Here is a 25,917-nt window from a genome sequence, read left to right as displayed (position 1 = left end):
GTGGGAGCAGGCTGACCTCACAGACTGGCATCACTTGAGCCAATAAACCGTCTGCAAAAGCTCTCCAAGGGGCGGGAGGACGCGCACATTTCTCACCAATGAGCGCATCCTTTCATTCATAAAGTGGTGTGGGCAGTTTTTTTCCGAGAGCGTGGGTTTGGAGGGTTTCATAATCCTGACTGAAACCGACAAACCTGCTCCGACGAGAGCCAATGACTGACTCCGGATGGGAGCTGCCGTAATGTTTGCCCAATCGCGCCTCATCCCGGTTTCCCTTTGACCCACCCTGCTTCATACACAAAATCGAATGAATGGGGGAAGCTCTGGGGCTGATTGACATGCAAATGCGCCAACCAGCAGGGCGGATAAGCCGAGAGACAGCCACGGCAGCCAGTGAGCACAAGAAAAGGGCGGTGCAGAGTAGGAGGTGGGCGGTGCACTTTAAATCAGGCTAGACAAGTGTTGGGGGAGTTGGGGGAGTGTGTGTGATGCTACAACCTCCTTATAAAGGGACTCTCTCACGTTGTGGCTTGGAAATTAGAGCACATTGCCTAAAATTGAGGTCTCCACACACACTCTCTCCACACACACGCCGAGTCACCGAGAAGCCGCCCGCCGCCGCTGCCATGAACTGGATGAACATTGAGGAGACGCTCCGTGGGGCCGAGACGCCTCTCTTCTGGGTCGGTGCGTTCACTGTGGCCTCCCTGGCGCTGTGGTTGCTCTACAGGCTGCTCTCAGGCTTCAGGATCTGGGTGTTGGGGAACGGGCAGCTGCTCTCCCCGAAGCTGGGCAAATGGGCAGGTGAGTTGGGTCACATCAATTTTCACATCACGGTCACGAAGAGGGCAGAAGTGGGCAGGTGGACTCGACGTGCAGATAAAAGAATGAGGTTATTGGGCTCAAACTTTCACTGGAGCTGCATTCTGGTGCGTTTTTGGGGGCTTAATTCAAGGGGAGGTTGGTGTTGCGTAACAGGCGCAGGTAAGCAGCTGATTGACTGACAAGATAATGGTTCCTTATTAGCTCAATTGGCTTTTTCTCTCGTCAAACACACACTCTCACACACACAGCAGCACCGTCTCTTGCCTCTGCTGCTGCTGTTGCTGCCAGGGGCTCCACTCAGCGTTTTCACCCACATTTGGAGCGGCAGGCAGGGGGATGCCCCACATTGGTGAGCCAGGAGCCAAATTGCGCAGGCTATGCGCACTTTTCACAGAGCTGTTTTATGTGGGTGAGCTCTCAGCCAGCGCACTACTGAACCACATTAGCCCATCCGCATGATGTAGGACAAACCCATATGCCCAATTAAAACGTGACCTACATCTTAGATCATTTTCGCAGCTTTTCACTCCACAAAACGTGTCCCATCGAGGTAGTTTGTCCCACATTTTAACACTTGTGTTCATAATCTTTTATTCACTTTATGTATTGGTAGATTTAGGCGCTGTTTTGTCCTGCTTTTGCTTGTGTGGTCGGTTTCTTGTCCCATTCCGTTTGCCCTACATATTGTCACAAGAGATTAATATGTTTTTTTTTAATAAGATTTGGCTCTATGTTGCACTTAATCAACGTTTTTAGTCAACTAGGAGCGAGTTTCCAGTCAAATCTGAGTGTATTTTGGTTTGGTAGTCTCATAGGAATCGCCATGCCACGGCTTGACCCACTTCTACAGTCTCCTGTTTGGAGAAGACTGCTGCGTCTGGAGCCTCTTGCTGCGCAATTTGCCGAGCGCTCCCCCTTTCGCATCGGCATAGGTTGATAATCTCCCCCTTTTTCCTCTCTAACATTCCTAAAATCAGACGACCCCGATTATTTTGAATGCTTATGTTGTTATTGTCCTATGTAAAAAAAAAATAATAATAAAATAACCCGAATGTTTATCTGCACCGTGACGCACTTTGCCTCCAAATCGTCGTTTTTTATGAATGGGCTGTTTAATTGATGCCCTTTGCGCCATAAGAGGAGATGAAATGCGTGACGCAAAGGTAGGGTGCCTTCAGGAATGACTAATGTACATTTTTTAGTGATTCTGCTGGAATATGCGGAGGAATACCGGTGCACACCGATGAGTCATGCGCTTGTTCATCGCTTCGTCATCCATTGGTCATATAGAAACTGTGATCCCCCCTCCCCTCCCGCACCCCCATTCACTCCACCTCCAACACCCCCACTATCTTGTGTTTGAGGTTTCCTTCCTGCACTCCCAGTAACTAAAATGATGCCTCGGGCTTGTATCCCTGCATTTTGGCGCAGTAAAGAGGTTTTCTATTGCATCAAGTAGGTCAAAAGTGATCCCTGTGATGAAATAGAACTCGGTTTTAAAGGTAGAATCAGCAGGATTTGTCCGAGCTGCACCTAAACGCACCAGAAAGATAACTTATTGTTGCGTTTCATTCCCACGACGTAAAATACCGATACTTTTTAGGAAAATGTTGCATATTATGTCTTTAAAAATGTAGCAAAATGCCCTAAGTCAGCATTTTAAAGAAACGCTCTAGAAAGGTTTCTTATTTTACTAATCTTTAGGGTTAATGAAAAGTATTGCCTAACTTTTGCATACCGGCCGGCAGCCTCGTTTACTCCCCTAAACTCTTTCTTAACATGTGAACTTGTGATGCCACTCCCTGAAACCAGTTACCAGCCACCAGTTTGACAAGTGTGCACATGGGAATGGAACATGGCGTTCGTTTCCAATCACAGCGGTTAGAGTCAAGGCAGGAAGCGAACAGGTGGAGGCATGAGGTGTTCTCCTCAGCTGGTTGTACCAGATGTGCCGGTCTGGCCAGGTTAGGCAGTGGTGTGATTTTTCTTTTTGCACACGTACACTTGCGTCAGAGATGACTCTCCACCTTTAACCTGAAGTGAACAAGTTCAGCTGCCTCTCTAAACACTAAACAGTCTTGGCACTGCTCTTTATTTTAATGCATATTAAGTAAACAACAGAGTCATATGTGAAGTCCAGTTTAGATGTAGAGTATTTTCAATCCTTTGCATATTTGATTTCTCCTTTTCCTTGAATCCATTCTTTCTCTCAGTTGAATAATAAGAATTAGAGCTAAATAATCAATCAGTTGTCAGCTCTTAAATTAATTGGTTTAATCAGTTTGAGTAATTTTTTAAGGAAAAAAAATCAATTTTCTGATTCCAGCTTGTTAAATGTGAATGTTTTCTAGTTTCTTTACTCCTCAATGACAAACTGAATATTCATAACCATTTTCTGACATTTTACAAAAAACAACTAATCATTTAACAACGAAAATCGACCGATTAATTGACAGTGAACAGGGACAATACATGTAGGCATTGTGATATGTATATAAAAATGCAAAGTATATAGGACTTATAGCTGTAGTTAATTTGTAGTCCTTGTCCCTGGTTAGGCTTTGAAGGAATAAAACATAATACAGCACTCTAATACAAACATAAACTAGCAATAGATTATACATAAACAACTGTACATCAACTGTCATTTTAAATTCCTAATAATAATAATAACTGTTGTAGTTTGACTTGGTAATTAGCAGCTTGTTTTGTCATTCGAATTAATTTTTTTTACTTTATGTGGTATAGTAGAAGTTTGACAAGTCAGACAACCAGTAAACAAATTAACAAGTGGCTTCCAAAAAGTAGAATCATTGCACCCAAGTTCTTAGACTGACATGCTTTCGAGAAAAATGATTCACTTTAAACATGCATTTTGCAATCCTAAAGGCTACTCTTGCAGCACAGGAGACAACTGGTATTTCCTGGCTGGACAGGTTTGAGTGTGTGCTTGAAGTAAACATAGCCTGGTAACCACTAAAACTGGATCAGATAAGGTCAATCCCTTCTCTTTATTCAAAGCAGAGTAAATTTGCATGCAATGTTAGTTTTTTAAAACTTCGGCTTAGACTTTTTCATGGCATCATGGCACATCTTTGTGTCTGAACGTCTGCAGCTCTCACATACAGCAGAGGAGAGCAGAGCAGGGATTTCTCTGGAGTTCCTCTGCCAATGACTGGTCTTCCCCTTAGTGTGTGGGACTCCTAGTGGCAGAACAGAAGCACTGCAGCATGGGTTAAATTAAAGCGGCATCCCCAGCCTCTCTGCTGCACTGTGCATCCACACACACGCTCACCCTCCCCACCTCCTGCCAGCTCCATCCATGTCTGCAGCGAAGGAATGGCAGCTCTCTAGAACACGACACATTTTCATCAAGACATAATTTTTTTAAAGCACATTTTGATGGAGGTGCATCAGTAAAAAGGGAGATTCCTGCATTTTTTTGCAGTTTGCACAAATCTGTCCTTAAGATAACATTTTTTAAAAAAAATGTTTCTCATATTTTGTTTCATTTGAGCAGATTTCTTGAGAATGCAGTGCTCAATATTTGTGCTCTAATGTGTTGTAGTGCCCAGTTTTCTCCTCTCTGCTCACTCCACTCTTAGCCCCCAGCATCCCGTATTATATAAGGGAGCCAGTGTCTGTTCTGTTGCGTGTGAGTGAAACTCCATTATAGGGAAGTAAATTAGACCAAAGGGAGCTTTTTGCAAGAGGAGGGGGTAGTGATGTGACGTGCGCCTTAGAAGTGGCCCCCTCCTCCCTTTGACATTACAGTTTATTGAGAAAATGGTCCCATTATATAAGAGAGATGCAGCCATTCATCAGTACAGCACAAGAGTGACAAAGACTTGGGTCAGCACTTACGCAAGAATTTTGTTGAGTTTGATTCGTCGCCAGGAATAAACATTAGAGGCGTGCATGTTTTATCAACACAACCTGAATTAACAGGGTTAATTATTCTGAGAGAATAATTTTCAGTGTTTTTTATGAATAGGAATTAGGCTTCATTCACGGTAAGGAAAATGCACATATGTGAATGAAATTTATCCGTGTGTGTGCGTGTTTCAACTGAGGCAGGGTCTCCACTTCTTCATCCTTGTGAATGTGCTTCCCCCTAGTGCTTTGTATGAGCGAGAGAGAGAGTGTGTGTGTGTGTGTGTGTGGGCGGAGAGAGAGCAAGAGAGAGAACACTGCTGTTCATGTGATGAACACGCTCTGTGACACGTGCCAGAGCCAGGGATGCTGGGTAAAAAAAAAACAGAGGGAGGGAGGGTGGGAGGAAGGAAAAAAATCCTCTGCATCTCCCTCATTTCAAGCTCTTCTCAATCCACCCCACCCCCCCTCCCCCACTCACTCCATCTCACCCAACTCCCCATCCAGCCAGTGTGTGTATCTGTTTCTCTATATCTGTGCACTCTCTCTCTTTGAGGCTACAGTACCATCTTCCTCTGAGCATGTTGTTCTCTTCTCCACTTTATTTTTTTCTTACATTCTCCATCCTTCTCACTTTCTCTCATATGAACCCTTCTCATATTGTATCATCGCTGTATTATTTTCCTCCCTTCAGTTTGTATTTTAGTGGAAATTAAACTTTAATGTTTCTAGGGCTGCAACTAATGATGATTTTCTATATTGATTCATCTGTGGATCATTTTCTCAATTAATCGATTCCATGTTTGGTTCATAAAATGTCAGAAAATGTAAAAAAAAAAAAAAAAAAAAAAGTTTTGTCCACAACCCAAAGATATTCAGTTTACTGTCACAGAGAAGTAAAGAACAAAGAAATTATTCAACTTTTCTCTATTTGTAATTTTGTTATTTATCCAAAAAACATTCACTAGCTTCAAAAACACTAAGGTGTTTCTTGTCTTGTGGTGTTTTCTAAAATGATTACACTGAGTTTTTTAGCCACCACTGAGACAGTTAAAGACACAACTGATGGTATTTTGAACTTTCTTTAAACACATGTCCAGCTGCGATAATTAATCATTTTGAGTCGTTTGTTAAGGAAAAAAAGTCCAAATTCTTTCATTTCAGTTTCTCAAATATTAATGTTTTGGTTTCTTTAGCTCCTCTTTGACAGTAGACTGAATATATTTGGAATGTGGACAAAACAAGACATTTGCAAAAGTCACCTTGGGCTTTGGGAAATGGTGATCAACAATTTTCAACATTTTCTGACCAAACAACAAAACAAATGATTGACAGTGAAAATATGTAGCCCGAAACATATGATTAGTTATATGGTCTAGGGCTGCAACTAACGGTTATTTTCATTAATTAATCTACTGATTATCTTCTCGATTGATGATTTGCTCTAAAACTTCAGGGTTGCTAGCATATAAGACAAAAAAGAATTTGAGAAATGGCGTGAACAAGAATAACTTCCTGTCAAACCACTAATCAGCTAATCCTTTCAACTCTAAACTGGTCATTTGAAGCCCTCTTACTGACACAACAACTTAAATGCCTCAGCAAATCAAGCAAACAGGGTGGAAACTGGTTTTCGCGTGAGTTCCTTGAATCAAGCAACCAAGAAATGTCTCTTTTTTTAGTGTAATAATCTTATTGAAGTACCAGAACTTCTCAAAACAACTTAGTTTAACTTGAGTTCAACCGACTTTCCAGCGTATCTTTCACTTGGATATTGGACTGACTGGAAAGAGGTCATCAAGAACAATAATGAAGCAGCTGCTCAGTCATGCTCTTTAAACACACAATACTGGACCACCAGCATATTTGGAGTCGGCTGCTTATTGCCTTCTGTCAGACGATACCTTGTTATGTTGGTTTGAGCCCAACATGCCAGAAAGGCAGTTTGTTCAGTTGTTGAGTATCTGTTGAAATGTATTTTGTAGTGGTTCTCTGCGTCAGTCTTTCGAGAAGAAGAATGCATAATGATTCATGATTGAAGCCATTATCTAACCACTAATAGAAATGAAAACAAGAAACCTCACCTGATACGAGATTGGAGGGAACACAGGGTGTGTAAGGTGGAGTTGGTGTGGATTTCTGTAGTGTAGATTTAGAAACGCTTGATGGATAAAATAAAGTCTGTTCAGAGTAGAAATCAGCTGCATAACAATCTTAGGAGGAGGTGGCAAAAGTACACACATTAGTTACTTAGGTAGAAGTACAGATACTTTTGTAAAGACTGACTTTAAAGGTAGAAGTACTGATTCAACTTAATTACTCCAGCAAAAGTGAAAAAGTACGGCTATCAAAGTATACAGTAAAAAGTACCCATGTCTAGCTCTTTCTGTGCAAACTGAACCTCTTTTCTCATCCGTTTTGTCTTGTTACGCCGTTTTTCCTCTTTTTAGATTTGTCACACTTGATATGTACTGATTTATACACCTAGGGCTGGGTACCAAACTTTGATACTTTTTTTTTTGCTTCAGTACTACTGAAAAATGACTTGTCATTCGATACCAAATTTTGATACCTAAGGAGTAAATCTTATCAATTTTGGCGAGCTACTTTTGCAGCGTGCTTTTAGCAAGAACTAATGCTGGTGATTGGCCGTCTAACGTTACAGATCGTAGACGCGTGCAGGAAAAACACTTTCACCCGGAGATGGGGATCATTGTTTCAGTTTATTTACTACCACGTCTTTGAACAGCTTCTCCCTTTTTATAATGAGCATTTGTATCGTAATGTGTGATGTAATTTTTCTTTTTAAAATGAATTTGGTATAGAAAAAAGTCCAGCAGGTGATTTCACCGATTACTCCGTCCCTCTCTGGCTGAAGGAGTGTTGAAGTGAAATCACCTGCTGTAATCTTTGTTTCAAATCAGGACGGAGTAGAGTCCGTCCTTAACGGCGCGCGGTCAAATATCAAAGTTTTGTTTCCTGCTCAAAAATCACCTTGTCTCAATCCAAGTAGGAAACTATCGATTTTTTTTAAACGAGGCGTGTGACTTGAGGAGGGAGGGGGCGGGGGACGCGACTATTTTTTGCTCTGTACCCAAATATAGATGCTGCTTCTATCTTGGGCAGCTCTGAAGTACATGTTCTCTTTTTCTGTCCCCCCCTCCCTCCCTCCTTTCATTTCTCCCTCTCTCCCCCGGCCCGATCAAGCTTTATTTTTGTCGACTTTTATATTACCCATGTGACTTTCCTCCCCTGCTATTTAAAGCAGTGTGTGTGTGTTTGAATGTGGAAGGTGGGCAGATGGAGAATGGGGTGTGTGTTTGGGTGAGGGTGGTGGAAGAGGTGGGGAGGGGAAGGGGGGGGCTGTCTTTGGATCTTCTGCTGCATCCCTCCCTCCATCTTTTTTTTTTTTTTTTTTTTCTCCCTCTGAGGTAGGAGGGGCTGCTCGTTGATAGGCGAGTTTGGGGTGCGACAGATTACATAACAGTACGTAACAAGAGCGGGGCATACAAGGACCGCAGTCTCTCCTCACTGAGAATCTTAATTGGGGATTTGGTGGTGGTGGGGAGGGTTGGAGGGGGGGTAGTTTTTGCACCCATTTTTAGTTCTGTCTCGCTTTCTCTTTGCATGGGAAGTTGAATCTTCCAAAAAAAACCTCACCCTGTGGGGAACTGATAATCAAAACCATGCCAACTAAACATTAGATCATCTTATTTTGCTAATCAGTGCACCTTCATCTTTATCTGTGAATTAATACAAACCTGAATCACCATATTCATAAAGCTTTTCTTTTGTCTTTGCTCATCCTCACACATGTGCTTCCTCATGCAGCCCACGTTCATCTAAACCAAAGAGTCTTCCTTCTCCACTGCTCATCAGATCTGTGGTTTTTCCCAGCCTGCAGTGCTCACGCTGGCATTGGTGTTTTAGGTGGAGGGCTGAGGATGCAGCAGCAGCAGCCTGGTCGTCGTGGTGATGGTGGTGGGGGATCTTGTTGGTATTCAGGTGCTGCGGCAGGCAGGCAGGCGGGCAGGCAGGCAGGCAGGCAGCTCCCAGACGAGGCAGTGCAGGCGCGCTGCTATTTTTACTCCTCCTGCTGCTTTTTTTAGACCCTCGGAATAGTGAGCAGGCAGCGGCAGGGGCTGCTCCACTGCTGAGGAGGGAGGGAGGGAGGGAGACAGAAAAGGCTGGGGGATGTCAATACCTCTGGACGTGATGTGCAGCGTTAAGCACAGCAGAGCTGCGGTGCAAACGCGCCCCCGTCAGGGCGCTTCAGAGCCAGCACATTGGACCAGTTTCCTCAGAGGCGTTGGAATGGGAGAAACTGGGTTCAGAGCGGCGGTGTTGCTGGGAATGAATGAGAGGCAGCCAGCGGTGCACACATCCCCTCTGCCAACACACACATGCATGCATACATTCATGGATTCACACACTCCTTTCCCCGTGCCTGGCCTCTCCCCACATCTCCATTATTTTTCATTGCACACATCGCTCTAATACGTGGTTGCCCCATCAACACACATTCACCCTTTGTTGTCGGAGAGTGCGTCTTCTCTGAGCGTCAGTAGCTCTGCTGTCAGTCACGTGCTCTGCTTGCGTAGGCCCTTTTTGTTACATTACATCTGTGTGTGTCACAGATGTAATGCGTTGCTCACGTGAGGGGAATTAAACCCTGCTGGGAGCACTGGGTTGTGTTTGTGACTTAAATGAACAATAGTATTTTTGGACAGTGTGTTCTGCTTGTACATCAATGGAACAGTTGAATAGGGGCCTTTATAATTCTGCAGGTTCATCACTAAAGGGTCACCAATTTATAGATGCAATAAGTAGCATCATTCTGTTGTATTTCAGGCGTGGCTAATTGTAATTTATTCAACTTCCATGAATCCATAAACTATTATCGGTTACTTGGCGTAGAACATCCTAGAATATTTTTCTTGTTCTTGTATTCGTTGCACTAATGATCCTTGATAGCGACTCAAAAGCAAAAAGGAAATGTCTTCAGACTCCAGAGGAACTCTGTGTCCTAATCCCACTGTACTAGCCCCCTGTTACACACGTAAACACACACACACACTTCACTCTCACTCACTCCCTAGACAACGTTTATTGAGAAAATGGTACTATTATATAATGAGTGGGAGGAGTGTAGTCATTCATAAGTGTAGCACGAGGATTTGAGGGGTGTGGGGAGGGGGCATCAGGCCTGGGGTTGAAGGAGAGGTTGGTAGACGAATGCACAGTGGAAAATGACAATCCGAAGTGGAGTATTCTTTAAGAAGAAAATAGCGTTAACGATAATTTCTAATGTTTTATCCTGCTGTTGTGGATGGAATGCTTATTCGCCACTATATCTTGCCTCCCTGTTTTCCAACCACGGCAAAAACCCTTTAACATACTTGAGTATTACGCTCTTCCTGTGTTTTAATTCCGTTACTCTACTTGTGTAGTTTAGTTCAGTGTCTTGTTAAACTGTTAAAACAAAACATTTGTACTAAATGGTTTGAAAAGGCAGAGCTGAAATTAAAAAAAAAATGTCATAAAAATTTTCAAAACCGGAGTTAGAAGGTGCTTCACAAAATAAAGATATAGAGAAGTAAAACTACAATTTAAGGAACATCACACACAGATAATGCAATAAAAAGAAAATAGAGTGATAGTCAATATGAAAGAATAACATTTAAATATCTATAACATTTTGCTGAGTGATTAGTAGTTATTAAAATTTTGAACATCTCTGATTTCAGCTTCCGAAATGTGAATATTTTCTGGTTTCATTAGTTCTGTGACAGTAAACTGAATATCTTTAGGTTGTGGACAAAACAAGACACCTATGGACATCATTTTTTCCCCATTGTATGACATTCTATGAACCAAATAGTAAATAAATCAAGAAAATGATCAACGGATGAATTGATAACGAAGATGATCATCAGTTGCAGCCCTAATCTCCACTAATTCAAATGACATAAACCTGCAGAGTGGAGGCTTTCCACTTAAAAGGAAAGGATTTCAGTAACTGTTTAGTGATGAGCCACTCAAGGCCCTCACTGTTTTTAGGTAAGAGTTCACCTGGTTATTACTCAAAAGTTTTTTTGTATTCTTGAAATGCATGTCATGCATAGCCTGAACACATGTTCTCTGATGCTCTGACAGGTGCCATGTGTTCTTTACTGTCGTCTTCAAGTTCAAAATGTCACCCGGCACCTCCAGAAAGCACATAACGCATTCTTGCACGTCTTCTGTGTCAGGCTGAAGTTCAAACGGTGATGCTCTACGTGCGTTTTGACACAACTCTCACACCAGGTGTGATTCTCTGCGGCTGAAACTAAGTCATGCAGGCAAACCGCCTCCCAACCGCCTTTCTGTGGGGTAAATTAATTGCCCCGTGTGACAGGAATGTGGCCTGTCCTCTTGTTCCATCTCGTGTGTGTTTGTAGTTCTGCGTTTCAGACGACATGGCTTCTCGTTTCTTCCTCGAATGCACCGTAGGCCTAGTTAGAGAAGAATTTCAGAAGGTATTCCTTATCGGTCAGGGTCAGGGCTTTTCTTCACTTGTTGGTACAAGATGTCTCAGTAAAATCTACCTTGCTGCTACCATCAAGCAACCTTGTAACTCCACTCCAGTCTTGTTGATTTTTTTCATGATCTAAATGGTTTAATGCTCCTCTTGTCTCCCTTGTGTTCTCCTTAAATGCTCAAAACTTGCATGATTTTCATCCAAGAGGAGATGTAAAAAGATTTTTTTTGTTAACCCTAACCCTTCAATTGACAGTTTTGGAAATATCTGAGGATATATTTCCAGTGTTTTTGTCATGCGTTTTTATGGATTTATGTAAAATATTAACGCTGTAGCTCATAAAACGAATCAGCCACATTTCCCTCGCTACATTATATTAGAAAAAGCTAATTTAATGTCGAGGTGGTTGTTGCCCCCCCAGCCATTTTACTTTGCAGTGACTGTAGCCTCTCCTCCCTGCCTCTGTTTGCCCCCACCTGCATCTGCAGCGAGAGTCTGATTTGGTACAGCCCGCGCCCATTGAGGCTTTTCTGCCACGGAGCGTTTCATTCTTAACACGGGGGAGGTTTAAAAATAACCAGGGATTCTGCTCTCTTTTCACTTTTGACTTTGTGCTACTCGCTCTCGCTCCTCTTCTCTCATTCACTCACTTGTCCCACCCCCCCCCGTCCTCCTCTCCTCCACCGCCGCCATCTCTATTCTGTCTCTTTCTCCTTCACTCATTCGTTCACTTGCTTCGCTCCAGTTCTATTTTTAGCCGCCCCTAGGATCCCTCCTCATCCTCCCCGTCTCTCCCTCCCCACCCTCCCTACCCCACTTCACCCTCCTCCCTCCTCTCTCCTGCTCCATGTTCGTCATCACTCCCTCCTCTCCGCATCCCCTCTCTCTCTCATCTTGTCTCTTTTTCCTGCTCTCCAGCTCTTTGCCAGAGAATGTCCTCTACCTCTATTAATCTTTCATCAAGCCGTGCTAATAATATATTCATGATGCACAACTATGCGTGTGCGTGTATATTTGTGAGTACCCCCAATCCCTCCTCCCCACCGCCGCCACCACCACCCTTTTTTGTTTGTCTTGTGTCCATTTTTCTACCTCCCTTGTTCTCCCCCCCCCCATCCTCCATCAGTCAAGAAGGAGCTGGGGTTGATGGGCAGTGAAGGTTTAAAAATAGCCGTGCTTGCTTGACAAGGTGAGGAGAACTCTGAACACAAGAAGAACATCAGCTCCTCTCTCCGTCTTCGTCTCCCCAACGCTGCGGCTACTTTACCACCTTTTGTTGTGCGCCTATGAAATCTCTCCTCTGCGTTTACCAAACTGTCCTCTCTGGGCTTCCACCATTTTCCCTCCTCTACCTTTCTCTAAACTACACAGACACTCGATTTCACCTTCCCAGTGAGATTTGTCGGTATACTAACTTGATTTGTGATTTGCGGATGTGTTAAATCATGTAAATAATCTGTTGATTATTTTCTCAAGTGATCAATTAGTTGTTTGGTCCAAAAAATGTCAGAAACTGGTTAAAAATGTTCATCTGCCCAAGATAGCATCCTCAAATTTTTGCCCTCAACCCAAAGATATTCAGTTTTCTCTCACAGAGGAGTGTTTTTCTTAGAAAGTTATGCAAAACGATTGCTTGATTATCAAAATATTTGGCGGCTATTTCGTAATCAGTTAATCATTGCAGCTCTAATTGTTCTGGAGCTGCTGCCAGTGAGGGCTTTGTGAAGCCTACACCGTCTCCTATCTTTGCTCTTTGTTCAATCTATACCATCTTATCTCCGACTCTATACAATCTCTGTCCCCTCTTTTGTCTTTGTAGCTTAATCTTTTGTGATTTGACTCCTATCGATACCATCTTGGGTTGTATTATATGCATCATCTTGGCTCCAAGATCCAAATCCACGCTCGCTTCTTGTGTGCACTGTGAGATCCTGCAAGCATCTCATGGGAAGCCTGGAAGAGAGGCTGTCCAAAACGGCACGTGAATAGTATTGTGGGGTGTGACCGTCAACGTAAGCCTTCGTATGACTGTCCCGTCTTTCACCTGAAAAGGGCCCCAGGCTAAACTAACTCCATATTGAGGCTTTGAGCCGTTATGATGACAAATGGAAGTGGTCAAACCTGATGTTGAAGGTGTGTCGTAATCTTCTGAACAAAGAGTACCGTATTTGTTTATTGTGTGCGACTGTCGCAAGATTCAAAAGGAAACGGAAACCGTGAAGATGGCATGGTAGATGTGTCAGACAGAGGTGGCAAAAGCACACGCATTCTTGCACAAATACTTGCATAAAATAGACTCTGGTTAAAGTGTCAGTACTGATTGAACTTCTTTTCTTAAGTAAAAGTGAAAAAGTACAGCTCTCAGAGTATAAAAGTAAAAAGTAGCCCTCTGAAGGACTTTTCTACAGGTGGTTTCCATGCAAAACTAACTGAATGTCACCTAGTTTTTTATTGACTTGTTCCTAGGACGTCAAATCCTGACGTTTTGGGTTGGTCAAGTGTCCAGAGCACAGCAAAATAGTGAGAAATGAGGGCAGAGTCTCTGCAGATTAGTCTGTAGTTGTTTTTTGTTGGAATAGTACAGTAATGGAAGTATTTGTACTTTGTTAGTTCCCAGCTCTGGTGCGAGATTAATGAGTCGGCGAGTTACTGAGTAAGTTTACCTAGATTCAAAATACAAGGAGTATGAACTGTTGTTTGGTGACTTTTAGGAACATCTTCTCCCTCTTCAGTACAACAGAAACTAATTTGACACCTGCCCTGCTACATGTTGTGAAGAGAACCTTATACTAACCTCTTTTTCTTCTTTCTGTCTCTCCAGTTGTGACGGGAGCCACAGATGGAATCGGGAAATCCTATGCGGAGGAGGTGAGGCTCCTGGACCCTTATTTATTTCATTTCTTTCACGGAAAAGCTGTGACTCATGCATACACACACATATACACACACACACACACATCGTGTTCACTCATAGGCCACGGTAGGGGAGAGCTCTTACAGGCCTATTAACGTGGAAGAGAGTCCTCACACACATATGCGCACACACTTCAATCCGGGCTCGACAACGAGAGCTCGTACAGAGGTAACAAGCACACGTTGAATAGGGGCTATCCTGCCACGTGTTCGTCTATACTTGTGTGGGTGTGCTGGCTGTATTATATAGTCATGTAGGGCCTTTGACTCATACTGTTGGTGCTACAGTGAGGCTCGCCGCTTGTCACGCAACAGTACACCACCATTTTACTAAGTGTACTAATGCCATGCTGGGATTTTAGGCCTGTTTATATGATTGACTATGAAGACTTTACTATCTTCAAACCAAAATATGACTTAAGACAAAATCCTCCCCAACTGGGGGTCTGTGGTCTAATGTACATCTATTATGAGGGTCCTGGACATGACAGTTTGGGAACCTCTGCTCTAAAGTGCATAATTTCAAATCATTTTAGATGCACAGGCAGATTTGCTCGTTGCACAGAAACATGGCCGCATATCCAAAGATTGAAGTTAGGACCTCATGTTCATAGAGTCTTTGTGCATCCAGCAGCAACAACAAGGGAAGTAACTGGTCCAAATGGAACAGAAAGTGAGGAAACTGTGACTGAGTTAATCAGAATTCCCCCGATCATAAATCTGAAGTTCTCAGTGTAAAGTTTACACAAAATTGATGGCATTAAACCTCAGATTTTTATCAACAGACAAAAATAACAAGGCTGTAACATTTATTTAATGAATCGCCAACTATTTTGACAATCAGTTAAACAGTTTGAGTCATTTTTAAGAAACAAAAGTTAAAGTTCTCTGGTTCCAGCATCTATAATGTGAATATTGTCTGGTTTCTTCACTCTCCTGTGGCAGTAAACTGAATACCTTCGGGTTGTTGACAAAATTAGATATTTGAGGACGTCATCTTGGGCTTTGAGAAACTCTGATTGAGATTTTTCACCATTTTCTGACATTTTATGGAGCAAACGACAAATCGAGTAATTGAGAAAACAACTGACAGATTCAACAATGAAAATAATCGTTAGTTGCAGCCCTATTTTGGATGATGTGTTACCATGTATTCCCAATCATCAGATCACAGTTGAAGCAAGTTGAGAAATACAAACTTCCCTCCTACACTTTAGAGAGTTAGTTCTCAAGTTGGATCTTCTTTCTCATCATTTCATATAATACACTACGTTTCTCTCACTAACCTGTTTTTCTTTTCTAGCTGGCTCGTCGAGGATTTGCCATGATGTTGATCAGTCGCTCCCAGGAAAAGCTGGATGACGTGGCCAGGTCACTTGGTAAGTGTGTATAAAAGTGTGTGTGTGTGTGTGTGTGTGTGTCCCCACAACATCATGGAAAGCTGTTTGGGGTTGAGCACACAGCGAGTGGGCTGATGAGGATGTGTGTATGACGTGCAACCTCCCACCTCATCGGCTACAGGGTTTCCTGGGCCTCGATAACGGGGCCTGTCTTCAACATAAGGATTCAGAATAAAGTGAAAAGGGAATAAAATAATCAGTTATCTATTGTGGGGATGAAATCTAAGTTTATTTTAGATGTCTGATTCTGTGCAAAGTGTTGCAACATAGGTGCAGAACATCCTTTTTCAAAAATGCAATGAAGCTCTCATTTTGTGAGTAGTTTCACTATTCAGATTTACTTTCTAAATCCCTTTTTTCACGCTCTTTTGCATCCCGTTAAGTCATGCCTTTATTCTGTTTGAGTGCTGGTGAATTGAAAGCATGCAGCCAACAAAGCAGGCTGTGTTTTACATTCTTACTGTCGGCATGAAGAAGGACAGGGATTGAATATCTTTCCTGATCAGAGAAACTTGTGGCCCAACCTGTTCTTGGTCTGTTTTTATACAAATATCTGATTCAAGTCTGCGCAGATGGAAACAACAAATGGAAGAAAATGAGCATCCGTATGAAAGGAGAAACTTTTTTTTTTTTCCCCTCCCTCCTCCTCTTTTCTGGCCTGGCTCCAGATTTTAACAGAGGCTGAATGGTGAGTGCCCCCACCCCACCTACCCCCCGTTCAAATAGTGCCCTCTCCCTGACTCGCTCTCTTTCCATCTGTCTCTGACGTCTCCCACAGCGCAATTTCCCCTGTCGTGCTTCAAGTCCACAGAGGGGGCTGATGGGTAGTCACGAGCGGGGTGCGGCGTGCCAAACTCTGGCACTCCTCCCTCACGATTAGTCTGACAAAACCGCCCTCCTCAGCGTGTAACCGGGCAACACACCCAGTCCCACCTATAATTTCATTGTCGTAAAATGCTTCTCTTCTCTCTCATGCAAGAATCTCATCTGATTCTTGATCACACCTTACTGCTAACCCCAAATTATTGCTCCAAGTTGCCAACCTAAGTCTTAATATTCCTGCTTCTTTACCACCATGTCCTAAGCTGCTTTTCTTATTATTTTCTTTGTGGAGTGTTGACTAAAAATAATCTGAACTAGACAGAGATTTCAGAGAGGCTCAGACCCTTAACTCTACTTTTTCCCCCCTCTCGGGTTCCTCCTTTTTTATGTTGTTTAAACTCTGTATATACACTGACACACTACTAGTCTTTACTGAGGCACATCCCAGGAATTTTCCTCTTATAACTCCCTCCGCCACCTATCAGCTAAACAAGTCTTTGGACAATAAATTCTAATTGCAGCAGGCGCGTCAAACATGACGAGGGGAGCGGAGGGAGGGAGGGGGGAGAGGCTTGCTCGGCTGGTTTGTTGGTACGCAGTGCCCTCTTCAGTTCAAGTCTGACACCGACTGGTTTCATGACCCATTCATTTGAAAATATCCAGGGTTTGGAAACCAGGGATTGTTCTCCTGTTGGGTCATGTAACGCCAGAGGTGGCAAAAGTAAACATATTCTCTACTCAAGTACAAGTAGATACTTGTAGAAATAAAAGTACCAGTTAAACTTCTTTACTCATGTAAAAGCAAAAAAGTACAGACTCTGAAATTTACTCAGAATATAAAAGTACCACCGGCTGTTTCTGTGCAAAGCTAACTGAACCTCACCTCTACAGTCAAGTCTCCCTCTCTTGTCCGTCTTGTCTTGTTAGGACTTTTCCATCACTTTCGTCTCATTACGTCTCTTGTGCTGGATATGCATAGATGGACACAGCAAGGTCTTTTCTGTGTTATTGTCCCAACCATTGAGGTTGGAATCAGTGTTGATGTTGGGAGGGTAGTGCACAGTGATGCAAAATAAAAATGATCAATAATTCCCCTCACAGTGCATTAAAACTAAACTGGCAAGCCTTGGTTTGAGAATGTCTGGAGTTAAAAGTAAAAAGTAAAATAAACTTTCAAGTCAAGTACAGACCCTAGAAAACTCTGCTTAAGTATGCATGCATGGTATGAGTGTGTGGTGTAAAAGACATGAGTAAACATGCATCATTCTGAGCTTTGTTCTTGTCATCACAATTGTACAACGTGCTTGTAGCCTTTTATAATTAACAGATATTGTTTCTTCCTTCACAGAGGAGCAGTTTAAAGTGGAAACCAAGACCATTGCGGTTGACTTTGGCAAGACGGACATCTATTCCAAGATCGAGGCGGGGCTGGCTGGTCTGGAGATCGGCGTTCTTGGTAAGAGCCTGGTTGCACATTCATCCTTCTATTCTGTCCAGTAGGCCTGCAACGGTTAGTTGACTAATCAATAAGTTGCCAGCAATTTTAGATAAAAGAATAAATCATTTGTTTCTCATTTTTGCAAAAATGACATTGTTGAATGTGAGGATTTGCTGTGTTTCTTGGTCATTTGATAATAAATGAGGAGTCTTTGGGTTTTGGACTTTTGCTTAGACAAAAGAAGCATGTAAAGCTCTGACTTTGTGCTCTGGAGATAAAGATCAGGGTTTTTTTTTTGACATTTTGCAGACGAAACGTTTAATTGTGCAGACATTAATCGACAATGAAAATAATCATTAGTTGCAGCCTTACTGTCCAGTGATGACTGACAGGCAGCATTTGCACGCTGATATGTTTCCAAAAAGACGTTTTTGTCAGTTAACTCACTGCAAGAACCTGTTTAGTTGCAGACAGACATGCTGAAGGCCAACGTGATGAAATGAGGCAGCCTATGCATCACTTAAGAACAAACATTTGACATTCACGTGCCACGTGTCCTCAAGCTGCATGACATACATTGTTTGCAGCAGGAGGTGAAATGCTTAAGGAGTCGTTCTAATTAAATATCAGGCATGATTTATGGTTTTGAAGGGTGATGTTCCATACAACGCCTTGCTCAGGCAGTTTGGCAGTTTTTTTTCCACCTCCTGTCCGGATTTCACCATATAAGCTTGATAATTTACTGTCTCACCTTTCGTGAAGTAGGAGTTAAACAAAAGACCAAGATCTTTACGTGCATAGTTGCGTGCAGGAACTTCAGCCTTGCATACAGGCATGTGTAATGCTGCTCCAGAGGAGGACAGAGTTTGTTTGTTGTGTAAGCTCGGTGAAACTGAGAATGAAGTTTGTTTTGTTTTGCTGTCCTTTGTAAGAGGACATAAGGGACATACTTTTTGCTAAAATGTCCCCCATTTATGTTGTCTTTTGGCTGGTTGATTAGGGAAAAACCTGAGTTGTGTTTTAGGAAAAGAGATGCACCTATAGTGCTTACAGTACATTTAGGTACTTGCTGATACAGAGTATGATATGAGTACTGAATAAGTTTTGTCAATGAAAAGTTTTCAGCAGTTGGTCCTCACTTTCTAAGTCTAGCAAATTGTTCCTGCCAGTATTTGCAAACTCCTTGTTAGGTCCTCAGATGTTTTGTAAAATTGCTTGTGTTGAAGGAGCTACTTTTTGTAAAGTGGTGTTGGATGTAGAGGTATCAAAGTAGTTGTGAGTAAAATCACAAGTGCATGAGCACATCAGACACCAATCCTGGTAGAGGTGAACCCCTGTTTAGGAAGGGAAGCTTTCTTTTTTTGCTGCAGACTTTTTTTTAGCCAAACTGCAAGAAGGCAGAATATTTTGTTTAAGACTGAGCTGTAAAATGACCTGTAATTATGTGCTGAAATGTTTGAACACTGCAGCTGTACTTTTGTTGTCTTGTAAACTTATGAGAGCTGGGAACTTTGTGCTTATGACACGAACATATAGTGAAATCAATCAATCATATATACCAGCCATACCATGTGTCATATAAATCATTCAACACTTGTTGAATTCACGTGATGTTGCCTCCTTGTTCTCTCTGAACTGTAGAGTGAGTTGATCCTTTTTAAACAAACTTAATATAGAAACTTTAGTTGACTTCTTTGCAGTTTCACTGTCTGGCAAAGTGTGCATGTTGTTGACTTGGGCCTTGTTTAAGGTCTGGTTGTATCATCATGATATCAAAGTGAACACAAAGTACAAAATACTCTGTTGTGCATGAGGAATGTGTAGTTTTTAAAGTCCTTAAGTTCTAGAGTTAGACACTTGTCATAAAATGACACTGACATCACGACTCGTGGTAGGCACACACGTTTCAAGTTGCACTAAAATTTCACAAAGACAAGAAGCGTTCAAAACTGTACTTTTTAGTTGAACATTTAAGGAACTCTTTGTCCTTTTTTATGATACCAATTGTGCTCTACTGGTTGTAAGGTGTGGCTGTGTCTTGTGTGGAGTGAATGCCTGTCTTGTTTGCTTTTGCTGCCACCTAGTGGTAGAAATTTAAGCTAGTTTATTTTCCTCCAGCAGGTTATTTTGTGTGGAAAACAGTTGAATAATTGCCTTTTTCCCCCCTTTTGTCTTCAACAGTCAACAACGTTGGTGTGTCCTACCCCTATCCTGAGTACTACCTCCACATTCCTGATCTGGAGAACGTGAGTTTTCTTATTTCATTTTTTTTGCAGATGGAAATCAACTCATTCTTAAAACAGCTGAGTGCACAAAGTCATTTAGCATATTTCTTATATTCTCACATGCCCCATAATTTAGTAATGCTTATTCTTCATCCATCTAATATATCAATCACCTGCTTCCCTTTATATCCTTGGTGATGGGGCTGCTATAAACATGTAATATTATACGTGAGCATTTAGTTGACTGGTGCTTTCTGTGTTTCAGTTCATCACAAATATGATCAACGTCAACATGACCTCAGTGTGCCAGGTAAGTTTGTCTCTGTCTTGTCACTTTGGCTCAGCCCGGGGATTGCAAACTACATATTTATGTCTCTCCTTAATTGTTTGTTTAAAGTTGATCTGCAGGTATCACTTTCCTCTTCACTTTTCGCCCCCCTTTTGTTCTTTTCCTCGTCTTCTTTTTCTTTCTCCTCTTCTTTCTGCTGTTTCTGCCATGGTACCTGCAGTGTCTCAGTTGTTCCCAAAGCAACGGTGGACTACACCAACGCTGTCTGTACTCGCCACCCACGCAACTCTCTCCCTCTCTGTGTCGGTCTCTGCCTGTCTCTCCCTCTCCCTCATACTTTTAGTCCTTTTTTTTTTTTTGATAAAACTCTTTCCCTTCTTTCCCCAGTTTCTTCTTTATGTGAGTTTTGTCGTTTTTGTGTGATGGCTGATGTTAACCGAGCTTGTGGTGTTGTTGTTCTTCTTCTTGTAGATGACCCGTCTGGTGCTGCCCAGAATGGCTGAGAGGTGAGTTAAATGATAGGCTTCCATGTTTTGCGACATGACTGCAGTCAAACATCAGTGTTGTGAAGGAGGGATTGTGGCACAGAGCTGCACAAGGAATCTCAAAACGAAACAAAACCCCCCTTTTTTTTTCCCCCGAGAGCAGTTATTTGGAGGTTACACTTTCATAAAGGTGACTCTTTTATCGGGAAGGGGGACAAGAAATCCTCACCAAGCCCTTTCCATCACTGCATCTCTTTTCCTCTCCTCCTTTGTTCGCAATGCTGACAAGCTTTCAATTCACACAAAGTGCTCTTCCCACCAGATTGGCTGCTCTGTTCCCATGTGACTCCCGCTGGCCAATAGCAGCGCAGGCACATTTGGTGCCGTGTGAGGCTGGAGCGTCGCTCCACTACATCACTGCAGCAACAGGCTGCCATGGCAACACACACGGCCACTACCACACTGTTTTAGTGTGTGTGTGTGTGTGTGTGTGTGTGCGTGTGGAAGATCACTTTGTGTGTATTTGTCAGTGTGCTGAATGTGTATAGACACAGGGTTCCCACTGGCCTGGAAAATCATTGAAAGTTTGTGGATTTTAAGAAAAAATAAGGACTTAAAAACAGGAAATAAATTCAGTGAGCAGTGCTTAAGATCTTGAGGAAAGCCCTGTGATGTAGATCATGTTGTTATGGCAGCACTGCTGAAATTGAGGATTTCCGCAGGCTGTCTTGATTCCAAGTGAACAACTAAGCTTTTTGACTTGTAATTCTGACTGGTGTCACATCCTCAAAACATGTTAGGTTTCTGTCATTGACCTCTGAAACGTGACTGTTGCTGTAGTGCTGAATGATTTTGAAAAAAATGTGTAATTGCAATTATTTTGACTGATATTGCAACACGATTAGCGATACTGGGGACAAGGAGTGGGAATCTCTTGGCTCCACTTGATTCCAATTCAGAGGGCTATGATGCGATTAAAAAATGATTATTGATGCATCAAAGTTTTAAGCTTTTAAGGCAGGGTGTGCCGATCGGATTGTATCCATCTGCGGTCGGTAACGCTCGATGATCCTCACCAGAACTCAAGAACTAACCTAGTTCAGAGCATAAACATGATGCACATGTTTCAACATCCAGGTGGAACACTAATAAGGAACGTATGGCCTGTCTAACAAAATTGTTAGGTGATCATAATGTCAAGAATGGAGTTTTAAATTTCCAATTATTGATTTTACTGCATCAGTAACGTTTCATATTTCAAGAGAGAACCTCTATCCATGTTTTCTGTAGAATATGATGTGTAGGCCAGAACATCTCTGCAGCATGACAATATTTAATTTAAATGGGTATTTTGGCTTTAATAAATATTGCACCTCCTGCAATTTTGGCCAGATTATGATAATATTTCGATTCGTTGTTCAGCCTCATGTTGGAGACCCAAATGTCCTCTTGGCATCAAAAACAACAAAGGTCTTGTCCTAAATCTACTTCGTTGTGTTTATTTCTCAGGTTCAAAGGTGTCATCCTCAACATCTCCTCTGCCAGCGGCATGTACCCCGTCCCTCTGCTTACAGTCTACTCTTCCACAAAGGTATGTGTGACTTCTGTTCCTTTATAAATCAGCAATAATTCTCTCTGAAAGCTGAATGGTTTTGAAGTATTGGTCAGCATCTGCTTGTTTCATCAAGCCAATACCAGAGCAATATTTTACAAAATAATGTGTTAAAATTGCCCGTCTTTCCATCCGTCTTTGTCTGCAGGCCTTTGTGGATTTCTTCTCTCGTGGCCTTCAGGAGGAGTACAGGCGCCAGGGCATCATCATTCAGGTGAGTTTGGGGTTTGTCTGATGGGATTAATCCCTCTCCTCCACCCTGCATGGGATTTGTTTTGCACCAAATGACATGTTTTCATCTGTGAGGGCACTTTTGATCCAGACAGATGTCAGGAAAAGGGAACTGTTTCCCTTTAACTTTGAGAAACAGTAGAGCAAACCATCCCACTGTAGGCCCAGTCTCCTAGATTGTGGTTTCATTTTGTTTACTTTACATTTGCCAAGTTATCCTCATCAAGCCTGAAAATATTATACAGAGTAATTTCTTAAAGCAGCCTTCATGTGAATGTACTTGATCCACAAAATTATTCAACAGTGAAGTCGGGGGTCGATCCAGTCGGCCAAACTTGTGGCTTTAAATTCCAAATGTTTAAATTAAATTGTGTGGGGAATATGACAACAGTAAACAATAAACTTTCTAGTTTTATAGAAAGCTTTGCAATAGACTTTGTGACAAAGGAGAAATCCCTCACAGATTAAACTCGAAAGAAGTTAGAAAACTTGTTGCTCTCTGCTGAGAGCAGAGGCCTAAAGGACAATGGAATGAGTATATCTTCATGAGCGATGCCTCTGATATGCATTTTTATCAGCAGAGGTATTTTTGAAAATATGTTGTTCCTCACTGAGCTTGTCTGTTCTGTTTTTAGCACCCTCTGTAGTAGTCACTCGTGTGCCACCTTGTGGCCGCAGCGTTTACAGCAGTTTCACCTCAGCAAACCCTGAGCGTGCTTTCACCTGATAACCCTCAGTCATCAGACCAGTTTACTGCAAAGATCTGATGTATTTTTAGTTTGACTGCATCTCACGGTGCCATCAGTCAGACTCACAGGAGGACGGGTGATTTGGATCTGGAGTTCAGCTGTGGAAGTTTGTCATTTTAAAGCTGGGGTGGGTGATTTTGGAGAAAGGTAGCTGAGTCTCTTTGACGTTTTGGGAATGAGACTCAACTATCTTACTGACCTGTGATTGGTAAAAGTCTCGCATGACAGGCTAGATTTGTAAAGGCTGAAAACGGAGCCAAGAGAAAGAGCAGAAATTGAGTTTTCTCTCAGATCCCCTGTATTACATTATGCTATGAACATTTGCCCACTAGAGTTGTTGTCTTCTTTTGTTTAAGCATTCTTGTATTTTTTTTTAAGTCATCTCACACTGTTTTTCCCTCCGTCTTCCTCTAGAGCGTGCTGCCCTTCTTCGTGGCCACTAAAATGACTCGTATCAGGAAGCCCACCCTGGACAAGCCCACCCCAGAGCGCTACGTGGCCGCCGAGCTCAACACTGTGGGTCTGCAGAGCCAGACCAACGGCTACTTCCCCCACGCTGTCATGGTAAGACGTGGAAACCTCAAAATACTGAACCGATCCATGAATACATTCAGTAAACTTCAGTGTTGCCTATGAAGACTTTAATTGAAATGTATATTCAGTTGCAACACGTCCACTTTACATCCATAACTGACCTTTGTAAGACGTCCTGCAGTAGGTTTTCAGTCAAATCATTTATTGTTTACAGAATTGTATTGTTACCACGCCAGGAAAAAGAAAAATGGATCAGTATCACTTTATACGGTGAAAAGTTGTTATAACAAGATGTTTTTCATGTTATAACAAGAAATTACGAAGTTGTTATGACATAAAAACTTGTCAAGTTAATTATTAAACTTAATATAATATACTGCTACACCCTGTAATGTTTCATATTATAACATAACTTGTATTGTTAGTGACATGAGCTATAGGATGAAATGTTTCAAGTTATGATGGTATAAATAGTATGTTGTTATACCAAGAACTGCTGCTTGTTTAACTGCAAATTAGATAAAGATTAGATAAAAAGTAGAGAAGTTTGTTACTTGAATGTCTTGTTATAACGTGACAAAACCTCTTGTTAACCGTAAACTTTTCATGTCATAACATGATACTGATCGGTCTTTCTTTTTTTGCATGCTCAGTTAAAGGTCAAAGCCTGAAAACTGCAGTTTAAATTGCTCGCAAATTCATGCTTTTGTTATGTTACTTTCCTCACAGGGTTGGGTGACCACCAAGCTGGTGCCAAGCAGCATCGTCATCTTCCTGGGAGCCAGAATGAACCGCCTGCAACGCACCGGATACCTGCACAGGAGGAAGCTGCGCGAGCAGAGGAACGGAGCCAGCTTGAAGAGCGAATAAGAAGACTGCCGACGGGCTTCAGGCAGGCGCTCTGTTCTGACCCGGTGCAGTGTTTAACGTTGAAAGATCTGTTTGTATCCGTGTGATTGATCCCGTGGGGTTGCCTGAGATTTCACCTCTGTGCCTTTAATAATGTGCACATAAGCGAATGCGCATGGCTGTGTTTAAAACGGCAACCGCTGCCCTGATTTGATTAGTTTGTAAAGTCACAGCCAAAGAAGTGAAATGATAAAATGCTGCTCTAGGTAAAGGACATTAATGTTTTGTCACTGACACTGATGGTGGAAATGATACAACCAAAAAAAGAGTGATTTGTTAACCCTGCTGTTGTAAGCAGTGGAAAATGGTGGTGGGCATCTTTTTATATATATATATTTGTATAATTATTTATTTTATATTTGTATGAACACATGAGCCAAACTCAGACTTTTAAATAACTTCCAACCTGTTTACAAATCACTGAGCCATTTAAAGATGGTAATTACTGCTTCCTATCAGGTCAGTTAACCTGCATTATTTCTCATGCATTGGCTCTGTTTTTCTAGAATGTTGCATGTTTATAGTATATTTAAAATGATACTCTGTGGTGGGTTGTTGTTGCACCGATGTATCACTTGTTCTAAACCAAAGTTTTATCACTCTTGCATTAAACAAAAGTGCCTTTCTACTGACATTAATGCTGAAAATGGTCAGATTCAATGAGCGGGTATTTGTTGGTTAAAAATGTATGACAGGATGTAATTTAATTGGTGCTATTTTCTGTTCATTTTAATCCAAATTTAAACCTTCTCTGCACATATAGTTCCTCACAGGGATACAGAATATTTTACATCATTAGCTGTAGTTTCACATTTACATAAACACAAAACAGTAGAACCGCTTTACGCACAATCGAATACCCTCATATGACTTGGTCTGACCTGTGCTTAAACTAAGCTGCCTTTTGAATGCTTTTCCTCTGTAAAGAGTCTTTTAAAATGTTTGGAAATCAAGATTTGAATTTCTACATGTAAAATGCAGAGCTTACATTTATTCCTCTGGAAATTTGTTTTATATGGTTTGTTAATAAAAAGTCTGTCATACAGCACATTATTCTGTCACTGTGTACATTTTTTCCTCTGATAGGTGAAT

At 42.0% G+C, this 25,917-nt stretch overlaps 1 protein-coding gene across 1 annotated transcript; it reads left to right on the top strand.

Annotated features, from left to right (window-relative positions):
• Positions 1-497: 497 nt before the first annotated feature.
• Positions 498-25,873, top strand: hsd17b12a (hydroxysteroid (17-beta) dehydrogenase 12a). Its single transcript, XM_084733912.1, has 11 exons — positions 498-804; positions 14,040-14,086; positions 15,435-15,510; positions 17,702-17,809; positions 19,973-20,037; positions 20,282-20,326; positions 20,777-20,811; positions 22,300-22,381; positions 22,551-22,616; positions 23,797-23,946; positions 24,646-25,873. Exons 1-11 carry the CDS (start codon positions 627-629, stop codon positions 24,784-24,786), a joined length of 993 nt encoding a protein of 330 aa, XP_084590038.1. The 5' UTR covers positions 498-626; the 3' UTR covers positions 24,787-25,873.
• Positions 25,874-25,917: the final 44 nt, after the last annotated feature.

Source organism: Lutjanus erythropterus, chromosome 13 (assembly GCF_056507025.1).
Source record: "Lutjanus erythropterus isolate fLutEry1 chromosome 13, fLutEry1.hap2, whole genome shotgun sequence".
Taxonomy (NCBI): domain Eukaryota; kingdom Metazoa; phylum Chordata; class Actinopteri; order Lutjaniformes; family Lutjanidae; genus Lutjanus; species Lutjanus erythropterus.
Note: the sequence above shows the minus strand (reverse complement) of the source record. Positions and strands in the feature narration are given on the sequence as shown.